We start from the raw sequence: 17,888 nt of genomic DNA on the forward strand, positions 1-17,888 counted from the left end.
GTCCTCAATGCAAACTTTATGATGCACAAAGTAAAACAAATAAGAAGTGAAGTACTTACAATTAGTCGACTGATGAAAATCTGTAATTACCTTTGGTTTTGTGGAGGATGAAATCATCAATTTTATATATATATATATAATAGAATGAAATATTCAACATGAAGAGCTCGTGTTCTACATTGAATCCTACCTTATTGCTGAAAATTCTTTCCTGAGTTTTAAACAAATTCAAAATGATATAATCAACATTGTGCTAAAATTCTAAGCATATCTGGGTGTTTCATAATTCTTGTGGCAATGGAAGGTAGGTGTTATTGGTGTCATGTGTTTTGAACTTAGATTCTTGATTTATGAATGTTTGTTTTCTAACAAGCAATTTTTCTTTAACACTTTCCTCAACCCCAAGATTCAGGGTTGAGGTGTAAAAAATTAATTGTTGTTTATTTTCCAAAAATCTTAGTTCATCAAGAAAGAGTTTTTCAAAATTCAGTTTAAAGTAGTAATTGTTTAACATAGTTTTTTTAGTTTAACAAATTTGATATGCTTCTCCTAATATTTTCAGCTCCTCACCGAAAATTTCCTCAAAACTTGGATCCGACTCTTCTTCTTCTTCCTCTGGTCTTTCCTGAATTGAGTTATCAGAAGGAGAATGAATTGGAACAAGAATTTGGGTTAACAATCTTTCTTAAGTGTGTGCCAAATCAAGATGCTCAAATCACTTTGATGAATTTTTACTAACGATATGAAATGCAACCCTAGGAATTAAAAGCGACTAAAAAGGATAGTAAAAATAAAATCTTTTTTTAATTAGGGTTAACAATCAAATAAATGAGAAGGGGGGAATTTGTTTAAATTTATTATCTTGTTAGTAAATGTCAAAGTGGAGGGTGAATTTTATTATGGTCAACGAAAATAAAATCTTTTTTTTAAGATGCTAATTGTCACTAATTGTGAGAAACTAACTAAAGGTGTAGAATTAAAAATATTAGGAAGAAGACTTACCACAAGCGAATCTCCAATTCCTCAACCTCTAATTCTTGATCTTTAATCTCCAAGTAGTTCTTTCACAAGAAACACACAAGTTAAAGAACCAAAATAATAAAAAAAAATCCTACTTAAGCACCTTCCCCAGCAATAGTGCCAAAAACTTGATGCGGCATAAACATATACCAAAAATGTTACAAGTGTACAACCGTGTCAAGTTATAGTATAAAAAGTTATCGATCCCACGAGGAAGGTGTTTTGTAGGAGAAAATATAAATCGATTCTTATATTGTGTGCGTGACAAATAGGAGTGACGAATAAGTATGATTGTGGAGAGATGGAGAGAATGAAAATGATTATGTAAATGAATATATTTGAGAGTGGAAGTGATAAAAAAAATAAATGTGATCAACAAGGCTCGAAGGAAAAATCAATAAACAAATAAAAATCAAGAATGAAAAATAAAATTAATGAAAGTAAAGATGGTGGATTTAATTAAAGATATAGGTAATCTAAAATTGAACTCACTTCTTAGAAAAAGGTGATTTCCTAGAGGGTTCTAGTCTAAACGTGAATCAAAAGAAATAAAAATAAACAAAAAGAAAAACTAAACCCAAGAGGGTTCTACCCTCAAGGTGAATAGTACAAAAAATTAAAATCTAACTATAAAATAAATTATAAAATCTAAACTACAAAATAAATTATAAGGATTAAATACAAGAAAATAAATCTAACCTATAAACATAAAATAAATCTAAGACAAGAGGGTTATAGTCTTTTGGCTATTTAACAAGAAAATAAAATCTAACTACAAGCATAGAAATAAATCTAAACTAATAAGCAATAAAAAAGAAATGAAAGAGAAAAATAAAAGGAATGCAAACCTTCAAATAATTCTTCATCTCCATCTTCATCATCCAACAAAGATAAGAAATATTTAAAATGGTAAAAAAATTATTTTATTAATTGTAACAAAAGTTATAAATTTAGAAGGTCTTCTCAATTAAGAGTGATCCTCCTCTCCAAATAGAGTTACAAAAATTTTCACACCCCTAACCCCTCACTCTCTACCCCTATTTATAGTAAACATCAATGAATGAGAGCTCTTGGATTGAATCCTTATCTAAAACCATCAAAAATCAGCCATTGATTTGTAACTGATTCGTAGCCATCGATACCAGCATCGATGCTAGCATCGATGTCGGTATCGATGCCAGCATCGATACTGGCATCAATGTCCAATCAAAAATCTACCTCTACAGATGGGTTCGTCTCGTCGAGATAGGCGATTTTCATATATTATATGTTAAATTCCGTCTTCCGGATTGAGAGATATCGTCGTTTCTTTACGGCCAACCATCTTGAATATATTTTGTTTTCATATTTGATTTTTTTTTTCTCTGGCTTCTACAAGCTACTCGGCTTGATTCCGAGCTTAGGATTTTTGGCTCTTGCTTGTGTTCTTTATTTAATTCATGAGCTTTTGTTGAAAGATGGGATTTTTGGGCTGTATTATTCATTAACCTGCAATTAAAGATAAAAATAATTATTAGTGGTATATTTATTAATTAAAAATAGATAATGAGGGTATAAAATTATAATAAAATGTGATTATCAGTGATCGATCCCCCCCCAAGTGTACAAAGGTTCATAGATACTAGTTGAAGCTACAAATGACTTATCTGTAGATATACCCGACACTGTGGATGTTCTTGCTCTTTTTATTGCTCGGGCAGTGGTCGATGAAATACTCCCTCCAGCTTTTCTCACAAAAGAGAGGAAAGACTTATCAGAAGACTCAAAGGGGATTCAAGTGATAAAGAGAGCAGAAAAAGGCTATGTATCAGCTCCCCTCCATGCTGAGATTATACTGAGAAAATGGGGAGGAAGCAAGAGCACTATAGTGGATGACATAAAAGCTAACATTAACGACCTTCTGATTGAGTATATTACAAGTGGAGACAAGAAAGAGGCTTGTAGCTGTGTTAAGAATCTCAAAGTTCCTTTCTTTCACCATGACATAGTGAACCGAGCACTGATTTTAGCTATGGAAAGACGACCAGCTGAGGGACTGATCTTGGATTTGATTAAGGTAGCTTATGAAGAAGGGATAATCAATGTCAGTCAAATATCTAAAGAATTCAACCGTCTCATTGATACAATTGATGACTTGTGCCATCACATTCCAAGTGCGAGAAGTCTCTTACAGCCTTTGATATTTGACTGGAACTAACACGCGGTGGGTTAGAACTAACATGTGGTTAGGACTAACACAAGAGCCTAAGGACTATGAATTAGAGCTAGAACTAATACGCGGTGGGTTAGAACTAACACGCGATGGGTTAGGACTAACACAAGAGCCTAAGGACCATGAATTAGAACTAGAACTAACACACGTTGGGTTAGAACTAACACGCGGTGGGTTAGAACTAACACAACAGTCCAATGGCCATGAATTAGAACTAGAACTAACTCAGTTTTAACTCATTGCATGCCTAAAAAGCTGCCAAAGGCACTTCAAACACCAAAGGAAAATACGTATCAGACCAAACCAGCAGAGACGCCGAAGTTAGAACGCGATGGATAATCTAAGCAATCTTCATAAAAGAAGCAAGAAAACACATGATTTGTTTATAGAAATAAAAGATAACTAAGAAAAGACTATCATCGTCATCATCATCCCTGAGACTGCTATTCACCTAATCGGCAACTTATTCTCCTCCAAGAAGCTATAAGTCGGCACCTACAAAATTAAACGGAGCGGTCCCCATCCTAATCCTTCCATAAATATCATAATGCGATTCATGGCATGGACAAAACCAACCCCCAAAATCTCCAGCATTTGGTAAGGGAATACAACCTAAGTGTGTACAAACACCCACAACAACAAGCCACTCTGGGTTCTTTACCCTAGCCGAATCCTCTTGTGGATCACAGAGCGAGCCCACATCAACACCATTTGTAGACTTAATATCATCTTCGGTTCTCCTCTGAATGAACACTGTCTTCCCCTCCACTTGACTATCACAGTTGATCCTGGTTCGATTCTAGAGAGATCGACTTCAAGAGAGGCTAGAGCGAGAACATCTTTGCTTGTTGACATGCTGAGGACTAGCTTGAGAACAAGGAGGCGGAGGAGTGAAGAGTAGACAAGGAGTCGGCGAACTCCGGCGTAGTTAAGGGCGAGGCGGGGAGCGACGACGAGCTACGGCGACGAGGTCGGGCAGAGGAGAGGAGGGGAGGCGGCGACGAACTCGAGGGCCGAACTCGCGGGGCGCAGATCTGGAGCCCGACTTCGTGGTGAAGGGCGTAGTCACAGGTGGGAGCGGGGCTTGAGAGCTTGAGAGAGAGAGAGGAGAGAGGAGAGAGAGAGAGAGAGAGAGAGAGAGAGAGAGAGAGAGCACTGGGTTTGAGAGATTGAGAAGATGAAATAAGGATATTTTGGGGATTTTAGCTCAGGTGGCATGCAATAAATGCTAAAAAGGTACAACACAAAATGTTACATTTTAAGGGGCTGAATCACATGGGGGAAAGTTGAAGGGGCTGCAGCACATGAAGTTTCTGCTTTTGGGGCCCGACACAATTTTCCCAAGAATAAATCATCAATAAGGGTAATTTCGGAAATTTTAACTTAAACCAAAGTTTTCTTCTTGCTGGTAGCTTTGTTTCTTCTTCCCCACTTTCTCTTGACCTTCTTCATCTCCTTGCTAAATGAAAAGAATGGGTTAAATCGGGATGTGTAATTCAAAATTTGATACAAATTGGTCTTTCAAGTGTTATGATGATTAGAAGAGATAGCACCGAGCAATTCAGCCCGACTCTTTGATGTGGATTGTTGGGTTTGTCGGGACTTGGAATCATGTTATTTTGCGTCCAATTCTTTGCTGCGGATTCAGAGGAGTTCATAAGAAGATGAATGGTTTTGTTAGTTGCTTTAGAGTAAGTAGAGGAGCAGCGGACCAACTATTTTGTTGAGTTGAGAAGCGTGATGAATACTGACGAATATTTTATTATTTTTTTAGAATACAAATATTTTTTTTACTACAAACTACTACATGACTACACTCTTTTACAAATACTCACTATTTATTTTTATTTTTCTTTATTTCTCACTTTATTTTTCTCTTGCTAGTGGGATGATGTCTACAGAATGGTTTAGGGAGTCATTTATAGGTGATATTGCGGTAGGTGTACACGATAGAAATTAGGCTGCTACAGTGTTGCTACAATGACAGTAGGCGGATCTTGTAGCTGGTGAATATTGTAGCTAGGTTACTGTTGAAATAGTGGCTGAGGTAGATAACTGCTGACTTTAACATATTTATCATAAAAAAAGATCGGATCGGTGATTGGGGAGATCCTCGTCGGCAATCGCTAGGCATCAAGAGAGGATAACAGAAAAGATACATTGAAGCAGGTTAATTTTTGATGATTTTGAGAGAAGATAAAGCATTAACTAGCTGCCCAGAAGTGGAAAATTTCGGACAAAAATACCCTTAATTGGGAATTAATTATCATTAATTAACACCAGCTGTAATTAACATGTCAGTTTGCCACATGTAGATCTTTCCCATTTTCGGGTCCGGCTAGCACTCATCTTAAGCATTTGCTATAGACAATCGCTGCCAACTGGCAACGTGTTTTCCCCATTTCGAAGGGACCGAGTTTAATGGGCTGATTTATGCGTATAGCACCTTACATTAATATGGGATTTTGCACTATATTAATTTTATAAAAGATCTATGTTTTTCTATAATGACTAGTACTTATTTAAAAAGGCAAATGGTTATGGTGTGATTTTCAAAAAGAGAAAAGGATAGTTTAATTAAAGTAAAAAATTATGAAATTTGTTACATGAATAAAAAATCTCCAACATGTAGCCTATTATTCTTTTAATAATTTTATACGAATCTTTCTTTTTAGTATAATATTTTTCCATAAATTCATTAATTAGATTTGTCAGAATACATCCGGTGAAGTAGTATAAACTAGGCCAAAGAAATCAAGATACAACGTTAAAAAAACGCCTTTCATTGCGCACCAAACATTAATAATTCAATATAAACAATTAATTAAAGGGTTCAACAAACATAAATTAAATAATAATAATAGTTAGATTATTAGAAATATAAATAAACATAGAGGAGAGGAATATAAACATGGACCTAATGGGAAGAGGACGTAAATTTAGTAAGCAATGAATAGTAATTAGACTGGAAGTTACAAACTTAACCTAGTTTTTTGGACTAGAGGAATAATATCCTTTCGGCGCCAATCAGTGAGAAAAGGAGGAAAGAAAAAACGGCGGAGTAGGAGATGAGGTAAATACAGGGGTATTTTGGTAATATTATCTTTTATCTTCGGCATTATTTGGTTCCCATTCCGTAATATTTTGCATACGGTGCGCACCTGGCATCAATGGTCTACTGGTAGTCGTTTTTGGCTGCTGCCAATAGAATTCCTCATTTTTTGAATGCTACACATTTATGTTATTTTGTGGAACTGTTTCAAATGCATGGGTTAAAATTAATCGTTAAGGTGTTACACAATTTATTTATTACACACAAAGGTATATCGTATCAATGCATGCGTTGCACGCAATCAAAAACTAGTTTGTTAGTTTTTTAAAAAAAAAGACATGTTTACCGTAGCAACTAAGATGAATAAACAAAGGACGTACATATAAATCAATTAAAATCTATTTGCTAGTCCATTGCTTATTCTACAAACATACAAGGTCAAATATGATAATATGCAATTATCAACAAAACAAGCAATTATATGTTTTAAAGAAAACCCTGACGAATTTAAGATAAAACTCATCATTTACCCCCTTTTGTGATATATAGTTTCTGTTCCTCAGCTTATTATTAGTGCTTCTCGTCTCAGAATTCACTGGAAGAGCTATATATTGCTCAATGAAGTAAACATTTCAGAAATAATAAGTACTAATGAGAGTGTTAATCTAAGGCTAAATAGCAGAGAACCCACTTAGGGGGCGTTTGGTTGTTGTTTTTTGAGAGTGAAAAGGCCCGAAAGCCTGACACAGTGTCAGGCTTTCGGGCCAAATCGGCTTCTCAGAGTTTTGAGAGTGAAAAGGCCCGAAAGCCTGACACAGTGTCAGGCTTTCGGGCCAAATCGGCTTCTCAGAGGGCGTTTTTGCCCACTTCCCTGACACAGATGGGACACTGTGTCAGGGTTTCAGCCTTTTTCACCCCAAACCAAACAGCCCCTTAACTTTGGATGATTATAAGATAAACACCTATAACTATCAGAAAACCCTCTTAAATTGCAGAGAACCCGCAGTTATATGTTTCCGCTGTCTCCGGCCGACACTTGATATTCGAGTCAACCCCCCATGTTTTGATTTAGGGCTTTTTGTTTTTAGGTCCAATTGTTTACCTATCTTTCCCTTAAACCCAAGTATTATTAGTTTTATCTTTAAACTCAACTTTCTTTTTGTATTTATCTTTAAACCCAATTCCAAAATACAACTACTCTCATACGTGGGTCCCTCTATGTATTTTTCTAAAATTCCAATAATAGCCTTCTACTTATAGCTTTTATATAAGTGGGTCCCCTTCAAATAAAATAAATAAAAATAGAGAGAGAGAGGAGAAAAATTAGCGGTAAATTCCCCCCCCCTCTCTCTCCGTCTTCTATCTCTCTCCCCCTCTTCTTCTCCCTTTCTCTCATTCCATTAATAGAACTCCTATAACCCATCATTTAATAACTCTCTCCTATAACCCAGCAATTATTTCTCACCAACTTTCTTAGCATTTGAAGGTACAAATTTACAATTTACTCAACTACCAAGTTTATAGGATTAATTTCTCATTTTAATCATGACAATTATTTGATATGTTAGTTAAATGAGTTCATAAAAATTATTAAATTCGTTATTTTTGGTTAAATGTTAGTTAAATGAGGTTTTGTAATTAACCACCCATTAATTTCACATTATTAATTCACATTAGTTATTTCACATAATTATTTCACACTAGTTTCTCATTATTCTTTATGAATTCATAACAATTAGTTAAATATTAGTCAAATTTGTTATAATTGATGAAATTTTAGTTAAATTTGATTTTAGTGTAGAATGATAACATGTAAGAATAGCATGAAATACAAGACTTGTAAGTATTGCACGTTAATCTGCTTAGTGTAGAATGATAACATGTAAGAATAGCATGAAATACAAGACTTGTAAGTATTGCACGTTAATCTGAAAGTATAGCACGTTATACTGTAAGTATAAGCATGAAATACAAGACTTGTAAGTATTGCACGTTAATCTGAAAGTATAGCACGTTATACTGTAAGTATAACACGTTATCATGTAAGTATAGCACGTTAAGCTGTAAGTATAACATGTTATATTGTAAGTATAGCACGTTAACCTGTAAGTATAGCACGTTATATTGTAAGTATAACACGTTAACCTAAAAATATAGCACGTTATAGAGTAAGTATAGCACGTTATATTGTAAATATAGCATGTTAACCTGAAAGTATAGCACGTTAACCTGAAAGTATAGCACGTTAAGCTAAAAGTATAACACGTTAACCTGTAAGTATAGCACGTTAACCTGAAAGTATAACACGTTAACCTGTAAGTATAGCACGTTAAGCTGAAAGTATAGCACGTTAATATACAAGTATAGCACGTTATCATGTAGTAGTATTTTAGATCTATTGATTTTATGTGTCTATCTTTGATGAAATTTTTCTCTAAATTTGTTTATTTTTGGTGATAAATATAGATGGATGAAGAATTATATTGTGCATTGACGGATTTTAGAGGACACAATCAATTTTTAGAATTAAATGTCAACGGGGGTTACAAAGATTTGGCCGTTGCAGCGCAAAGCCTAATTGCTTGCAGTGAAAGCACGATACAGTTAACTTACAAAGTACCTCACACGCAAGAAATTTATGTTCGTGTATGTGATGATGCTGATGTCTCGATAATGGTCAATGTACATCGAAGTTGCAAGGAGAATATTGTTGTCATGAACGCTAAGATGAATCGAGACATATTATTTGGGATACAAGCTAACAATGTCCATATAAGGTAATTTACACTTTTGATATAGTTTCATACTTTTAACATTATCACTTTCTTAACTCTTGTACAATTTTCTATGCAGTAATCCGTATATCCCCTCTAGTGACGAACATGTTTCTCATTCACAAAATCCATCGTATTCACAAAATATGTCTCGGGAAGTTGAGAGCTCTAATATGATTCCTATTGCATGACACAATGCTCTTAGAAGTGTTGGTCAAGAATTTGATGATGTTGAGCATTGTCGGCGGAGTTTAAGTAATTACTCTATTGCACGAGGATTTAACTTTGAATTTATAAAAAATGAACGCAAAAGGGTGACAGCAAAATGCAAGGCCGCAAATTGCGAATGGATGGTTCATTGCACCCGTCGTAGAGATAGTGATCGATTCTATGTGAAAAAAATATGTAGTTCTCATAGTTGCTTGGGAGGAGGCATAGGAAAGGAAGGATATCAACGGGCATCTCGTAAGTGGAATGCTAATCAGCTCAAGACCATATTGAAGGAATAACCCACTTATCGCCCAATTGATTTCCAAAAGAAGCTTAAAATGGAATTTGGTTTGGACATCCCTTATCATAGAATTTGGTGGGGAAAAGAGCTAGCTCAACATGAATTGTATGGTGATACTAAATTTTCATATGACCAACTCCGATGGTATAAGGATAAAGTTATAGAAACCAATCTGGGATCAATTGTTCACTTAGAGCATGAAGACGGAAGATTTACACGAGTATTTGTGTCTTATTATGCTTGTTGGAAGGGGTTTATGGAGGGATGTAGGCCAATGTTATTCTTGGATGGTACACATCTTTTTGATAGGTATGATAGAGTTCAATCTAATCAAAACTTGCATTAATGTACTACTTCATATATTTTATACTTTTTTTCATGATTGTTCTTTTCTTTTATAGGTATAAATGAACCTTACTTGCCGCAACTGCTCTAAATGGAGATGGTGGTATGTTTCTCGTAGCAATTTGCATATGCGTGACGGAGAATGAGAGTAATTGGGAATGGTTTTTAGAATGCATTCGAGATATTCTCTTCAATGATGAAGATCCATATACTCCAGATGATGAACTGGTGTTAATCTCTGATAGGGACAAAGGACTTCAGAATTCCGTGAAGAAATGCTTTCCATGGTCACATCACTCTTATTGTATTCGTCATCTTTTGGCTAATTTTAAGAATAACTTATCGAAAAAAGGCATTATACCACCTTTACGAGATGAATGTGTGCAAATTATGAAGAGGGCCGCTTATGCATACACTTCTCGTTCCTATAACAATGAATGCAACGAGCTACGGAATAAATCAGAGATTGCCTTTTATGAAATGTTGAGGATGAGTCCAGAAAATTGGGCTAATTATTTTTTTCCTGGGAAGAGGTTAAAATTAAAGTTTTTGCAAAATTTTAAATGCAAATCTTCAAGATATATGTTCCTGCTATACTTACTATTTATTGACATGCATGTAGATATGGATGGTTGACATCAAACGTAGCGGAGTCATTCAATTCTTGGATCAAAGAAGCTCGTTATTTGCCAATTACCCAAACAATTGATAATATCTGCAAGAAAATGATGAGGATGAGTTTTGAAAGGCGTGAGGCATCCCACAAGTGGACCACAATATTTGTTCCTACTATGGAAGAGCACCTTATTCATATCAATGAGCAATCACGTTGTCTTTCTGCAATTCCTTCTACTACCGGAAGGTACGAGGTGTATGATTTTCCCACCGTTGAAGTAGATTTGAATGAACGCACATGCACTTGTCGTGAATGGCAAGTTGTCGGGCTACCTTGCAAACATGCGGCGACGGTTATTCGACAGAATATGGACACCCTTTACTCCTATATTTCCCACTACTTTACTGTGGAGGCATACCGCAAATGCTACTCCTATATTTGTTGTTTATAAGTATTGAGTTTATGCTTCATGATCAAAAAGTTGGAGAATGCTTCATGATCATATGATCCATTCGAATGTTATTCTCTAAGCTCAATATATATACACAAAGTGCTTAACATCATGTTTATATTGTAATACAAAAGTTTTGCATCAAACATACATGTTTACATATTTGCACTTATATGTGCACACTTGCTAAAACGATGATCTTTTACAAATGGCAAATGTACTTTCCCAAATTTCTTCACAAATATGTTTAATATCATGTTTATCAACTATTTCTAAAGTTTTTCTTTTTTTTAGAATTTATTTAATATTTTTTTAACAGGTTCATAGCTGAGAACTTTCTGCATACATATTTCTGAGTCGACTCGTGATCAGTATTGAGTCGACTCACAAACTGATGCGTAGTTTTCATTTTGTTTCTACTGAGTTGACTCATGACTTTAACGAGTCAACTCATCAGGTTGAGTCGACTCATGACTGTCATAAGTCGACTCACAAAGTGTGCTGAAATATGAGATTTGTTTCTGCTGAGTCGACCCATGATCTTTTGAGTCGACCCATGGTTTATGAGCCGACTCGTGAATTTAATGAGTCGACCCATTTGTTGGTTTTAGTCTTAACGGCTACTTGTGAGTCGACTCCTAAGTAGTACTGAGTCGACTCATAACAAACTATATACAAGAACAATAGAACAAACTACATACAACATTGCATATCAAGGAGATTACATTTCCAAGCAAGCTATATACAAGATTACATTTCCAAATATGCATTTCCAAACAAACTATATACAACATTGCATATCCAGAATTCTGCCACAGAAGAATGCATTTCCAGCCAAAAAATCAGGGACATACAACTTTGCATTTCCAGCACTTTGCATTTCCAGAACATACAACTTTGCATTTCCAATATCATGCGCGCATATTAATACGAAAACTCTAGACCATTTTGACCGTGTGACCATCGCTATACAAATTACAATGTAACTCCAATGCATCATTGGCATACATATATATATATACAAATACTTTACAAATCAATTTCCAAAATATATTTGTACACAAAAAATATTGGATATCACAATTGACATGTAGCAACCGGGGAATTGGTATTCAGGATCATGTTGGTTGATTTCCTGAAAGCAAAATATAAGCGGATCAAAAGAACAATAGATTTCGATATAAGCGTTTCAATGAACATTACACTTATAGAAAATATACCTTCAAATGGAAATAGAGCAACAATACGAGCTCTATGTCTTGCACAATCCTTTTGGTGAATTAAAATTGGTTGACCGGAAATCAGACTAAACATGTACGCCATCAAAAATACCCCGCAATCCAAGCTTCTGCAAGTTCAAATGTTTGCAATATCAATATAACACTCTTGGACCGCAATATATAGTCTCTATGTGAGTGTTCGCATAAACGAAAAACAACATATGAATAAGTCGAATACACTAACCTACGTTGTTGAGGTACATCAACACTTTCTACCTCCTGACAAGAAGTAATGTCTAAGTTCCAAGCATCGGGAATGGTAGAAATAAGCTTCACCCTAAAATCATTAGCATCGGACATATAACCACGGAGGGAAGAATAATGATAAAATATCTTCTCCTTTACAGATAACACCAACATATGCCAATGAAATTAAGTTAGGAGTGGGAAAATAATCTTATCAAGTTCTTGGAATCGAGTTGTCGTTGTTGGCTTAAACATTCGATCCACACTTGACGAATTATTTTCATTGATGCATCTCTAAAAAAATAAAGAAAGTTAAGAGTAAGTATTTAATATAGCTTATGAATATTACTTATAATCTCGGATTGGATTTCTACTTACGGTTACCCATGGACTACATATGTGTATGTCCTTCGCATAGTTTGCACGCGTCTCCATTAACCTATTTAACAATACAACATAGGAGGCTATAACCTGAAATGTAGATAATAAATTTGTAAATACACATGTTTATATACTAATGTGAACACTAATATTTACACAATTTCAGCTTGCAGCAGAAGATGGTTTATCAGTTATGCGGCCCTCAGATTAGTAACCATTGCATATTTAACTAAATTGTGGAGGCATAAGATGTGTTATTGTATCAAATATCAAAAGCATGTAGAGTGCTCTATATGTGTGTTATTGTATCAAATATCAAAAGCATGTAGAGGCATAAGATGTGTTATTGTATCAAATATCAGTCATACGCTTCTATGTGATTTCTGGTACAGAAAATACTCTATATGTGTGTGCATGTGTGCGTGTTTATGTATATTTGCGTGAAGCATGAAAAAAACGGATACTTACGTCACAACTAATTGCCTCTCCTTTAAGTAACTCCTATGCATCTTTACGTGTCATCAACGCATCTGTAGATGACCACACTAATGTCTCACTACATATGAAACAAATTTATAACAAGTATTAATGAAAAAACTTAGTACATGTTGAAAAGTAAATAAGTAAATTATTCAAAATACTTACGCGGCCATATTCTCCTTCCAAAAGTTATCTAGTAGTTCTCTCTCCTCATCCATTACTTCCTTCCTTCCTGTATAATTTTGTCATCCTTTTCTACTAGTAAGTGGAACAAAAGGAGACCGCATTGATGGCCCAACATGCCGAGATCTAGAGAGAACAGTTCTTTTGATGGAAGGGGTTTTACGCCTGCCTTCAATCAACACAACATCGTGAGGGCTAAGAATAAAGGCGTCGTTATCCACTTCCATTGAATCCATGCCCACTTGATCCTTCCCACCATCCTCACCATCATCTTGCTCTACATTCAATCTATCAACATCTTTACCAACCTCATCATCACCGCCGACATCCTCCTCCATATCTCCACCATTCCCCTCCTTATCTTCCTCATTCCCACCATCAACTCCCTCCTTATCCTCCTCATGCCCCTCATTAGCCCCCTCCGCATCCTCCTCGTTCCCCTCATTTTTTCCCTCCTCATCACCGTCATCACCATCATCACTATCATCACCATGATCCTCATCATCCCCATCATCCTCATCACTATCCACATCCTCTTCCTCCTCACCAAATTTGTCCCCCCTTATCTTCAACAGAAGGTCTAATTCCACCCTTTTTTTAAGTATTAGCTGATCCAACTCAGCTTTGGTGATTACCTACACATAAATAACCCAAGTAAAGTTCAATTCATGGATGAACATCAAATAAAAATCATGGAGAGCAATTAACTAACATGGAATGAAAATAAAAATGGAAATATATATACCTCTCTCTCTCTCTCTCTCTTCAATCTTGAAGGGGCAGTGGATGTAGTGACAGCTTATCTCTTTTCAAATTTCTTAGCCCCTGAGTCAACATCATGCTTCCTAAAATTATCCGGATCTCTAATTAAATATTGAACTGTACTCCTCCGTAAAGATCCCGGACCCTTGTGGAAGCTTAGGATGGGTGGTAGGGATTTTGCTCCTATACGAAGGCGTAATTGCCCCACAAGCTCATAAAACCAAACCTGTGAGAAAAGGAAAATTTTAGCTCAACAATAAACATGACTAAATGAATTAAATATATACAATGTAGAATGACATTAAAATGTAGTAAATGTTAACTTACCATCAAAACCGAGGCAAAACCCCCCATATAACCACCTCTAGATCGATTTCCCTCAAATCTCTTAGTGATGGTTTTCTTAGTCTTAATCATCTCGGTACGCAACACATTGTATACTAATTCAGCCCAATTATACTCCTTAAGAGTGCCCAATTTCTCAGCATACCTAAATGCAAACAAGGGACAACTCATACTAGCTTGGGGGCATAATATAAAGCCAATAATGAAAGCCACGAGCATCTGTGGCAAAAGAGGATCTCTACGCTCGGCCATCTGCTTGATAAATTCACCCATCCTATCTCTTCTAGCACACACAATCTTCTTCTTACCCTCGTCAATTTTCTTCTTTCCTCTTCTAGTCACACACTTCATATCTTCTTCATTTTCAGCCGCGGTACTATATGAAAGCACAAGCTTGTAGATTGTATCGCGATCACTTCTATGAAACCGCGTGTCTACTATAGATCCTCCCATCGAAAGACCCGTGATTCTCCCAACTTCTTCAACATCAAAGGAGGTCCATTTTCCTCTAATTTTGAAACTACTTTTTTCGATATTAAATACTCCTAACAAACAATCCACTATAACTGGTTGCATTGGAAGATCTGGAACATCTAAGTAGCCATAAAATGGAGTGTCACGAAGGGCAATTCGTTGATCTTCTGATAAATAAGTAGAAATCTGATTTTGAAGGTCCCAGAAGTACCTAATGTTCGATGGAATTCGCACTAAAGCCATGAGATCGAATTTTCTACAACCATAAAACATAAATACTCCCAACAAACAATTTTGATATTTACAGACAAAATTGTATGAAATGTTTACAGACAAAATTGTATCATATTTACAAACAAAATTGTAACAGACAATCTCAATTCTCGAATTACCACGCTTTAGCTTTATATCAACCTATTTACAGCCTATGATATTTTTTTCTTTTCTCGCTCAGTGAGAATGTGAAATGTATCAAATGTTAACATATGTACAATAACAGACATTTGCATCAAATGTTAACATCTTGTAACAGACTTTAGATGTCCAGAATTGGGACTGAATATACGCAAAAATTTATGAAATTCTAAAAAAAAACGTAAGAAAACCAATACCAATCCTCATTTATAAAGTCATGAATTCAAAACAATGTAAATGCAACAACTAAGCTAAAATTGTTGAGTTTAAGAGCCAATAATTATCCATGCAGTCAATATCCAAATATCAAAAATAAAAAAAAATCGACGGCAACCCATCCAATGCTCGTGAGAAATAAATACCTGAAACGACAAGTTCGACGGCAATGAAGACTGGGACGGGCAACAACAGTGACTGCGAGATGCGTCGGCGGTAGGGGGACAACGAGATTGACGGCGAGATCGAATTTAGAGGTCGACGGCAACGGTCTTGGATGGAAACAGCGGCTGCGGGCGACGAACTCAGACGGTCGACAATGGGTGCGGGCGACGGTTTGGGACGGGGTTGACGGCGAGATCTGGGTCACGGCGGCTGGAGCGGGCGATGGAGGCAAGGGGATTTCTTTTTTTTTTCTTTTAATTTATGGCTCCGGTGAAAAGGGAATTTTGAGGGGAGAGACGTTTATATGGGGAAAGGGGTATTTTGGGGATTTTACCTTGCTTCTGTATAAATACAGCTGCTGAAAGTATTGTATTTTAGAATTTGGGTTTAAAGATAAATACAGAAAGAGAGTTGGGCTTAGTGATACAAATAATATTGGGTGGGTTTAAAGGTAAAGATAGGTAAACAATTGGACCTAAAAACAAAAAGCCCTTTGATTTATTTGACGAGCATTCCTTGCTTTTATTACTTTTTCTTTTTGGGTAATTGCAGGATTTTGGGGGTTAATTGGTAATTATGAAGATTTTAAGTGGAAATTAGCGTATTATCATAATTCCTTTATTTTTAACTTTTTCCCTGTAGGTGATGGAGGATAGTGCCCGCTGCTGTGGTTAGAGCATCTCCAACAACTTCCCCATTTTATTGGTATTCTCACTTTTAGAGAATTTTGGGGTTTTTTTTGTCTAACAGATTCCCCATCTCATTCCCCAAAATAGGGATGAAGAAGAAAAAAAAGGAGTCTTCCCCAAACATAGTCAAGCAGGCAAACCTCGCATGACATACGAACCTCGTCGATCAAGTGAACGTCGTATGACAGACGAACCTCGTCAACAAGCGAACCTCGTATGACAAACGAACCTCGTTGAACGAGCGAACATAGTCAAACAGGCAAACCTCGTATGACATACGAACCTCGTCGATCGAGCGAACCTCGCCAAACTACGAGAACGCTAGGGTCATCCTCGTGCAAATACGTAGATCGTCCACATGCTGCGAAGCAACCTCCGTGGCGACCATAGTGGCAGCCAACGTGGCGCCACCTCGCCCCGATGCATCCGTGCGAAGTTCAAAGTGAGCCTAACAAAGCGCCACTTAGCGCCTTAGCCTGATTAGCCCCAATCCCCGGCCCATTGGCCCACGGCCCACGACCCACGGCCCACGGCCCACGGCCCACGACCCACTAGAACTTATGAGGGATTAATTCAAATAAAACACTTCTCGGCTTGCCGTTAGCAAGCCTCGAACAAGGGACCTTTTGAAATACCAAAACTTTAACTTTCCACTAGGCTACAAAGCATTTATGAAAGGTACTTATAGTTAATATATATATATAGTTTGTAAACTCATTTTGGAAAGCTATTTTTGACCAAAAAATCTAACAATCCCTCACAAGTTTTTAAACTAGTATTATATTATGGTGCCGTCGTTTCAATCGTTGTGCATAAGGTAGATGTCACAAGGACTTGAATCCCCCTTAGACCAACTGAATAGAAGATAGATGCATGGTGTAGCAGGGACTTGAACCAGCACATGTCTAAAATCTAGCGATCACACACAATCAAACTCATCTGTGGTAGTTTTCACTTTAAACCACACTTGCCTTTGCACATTTATGGCCCTGTGCTAGTCTTGGTTTCTGCTAGGGCTCTAGGTATCTTTCCACAAGACACCATAGGAGACGGCCAAATCTCCACCCAGGCATAGGTGAGTTCTTTAGGCATGTTTCCTATCAAACACCCCGTATCCGAAATGCTTTGAACTCATTAAAGCTTAAGAGTCATCCTCTCTCATGATAGGATTCTAGGTGAGTCCTTTAGGCGTGTTTCCTATCTAACACCCCGCATCCGAAATGCTTTGGACCCATTAAGGCTTAACAGCCAGCCCCTTTACATGATAGGACTATCGGTTAGTCCTTTAGGCATGTTACCTATCCAACATCCCGCATCCGAAATGCTTTGGAC

The 17,888-nt window shown here is 36.5% G+C and overlaps 1 protein-coding gene across 1 annotated transcript; it reads left to right on the top strand.

Moving 5' to 3' along the window:
* Positions 298 to 3,217, top strand: LOC109841704 (programmed cell death protein 4-like). The gene is made up of 2 exons (XM_020410650.1): positions 298 to 304; positions 2,673 to 3,217. Exons 1-2 carry the CDS (start codon positions 298 to 300, stop codon positions 3,215 to 3,217), a joined length of 552 nt encoding a protein of 183 aa, XP_020266239.1.

This window comes from Asparagus officinalis, chromosome 5 (assembly GCF_001876935.1).
Source record: "Asparagus officinalis chromosome 5, Aspof.V1, whole genome shotgun sequence".
NCBI classification, from domain to species: domain Eukaryota; kingdom Viridiplantae; phylum Streptophyta; class Magnoliopsida; order Asparagales; family Asparagaceae; genus Asparagus; species Asparagus officinalis.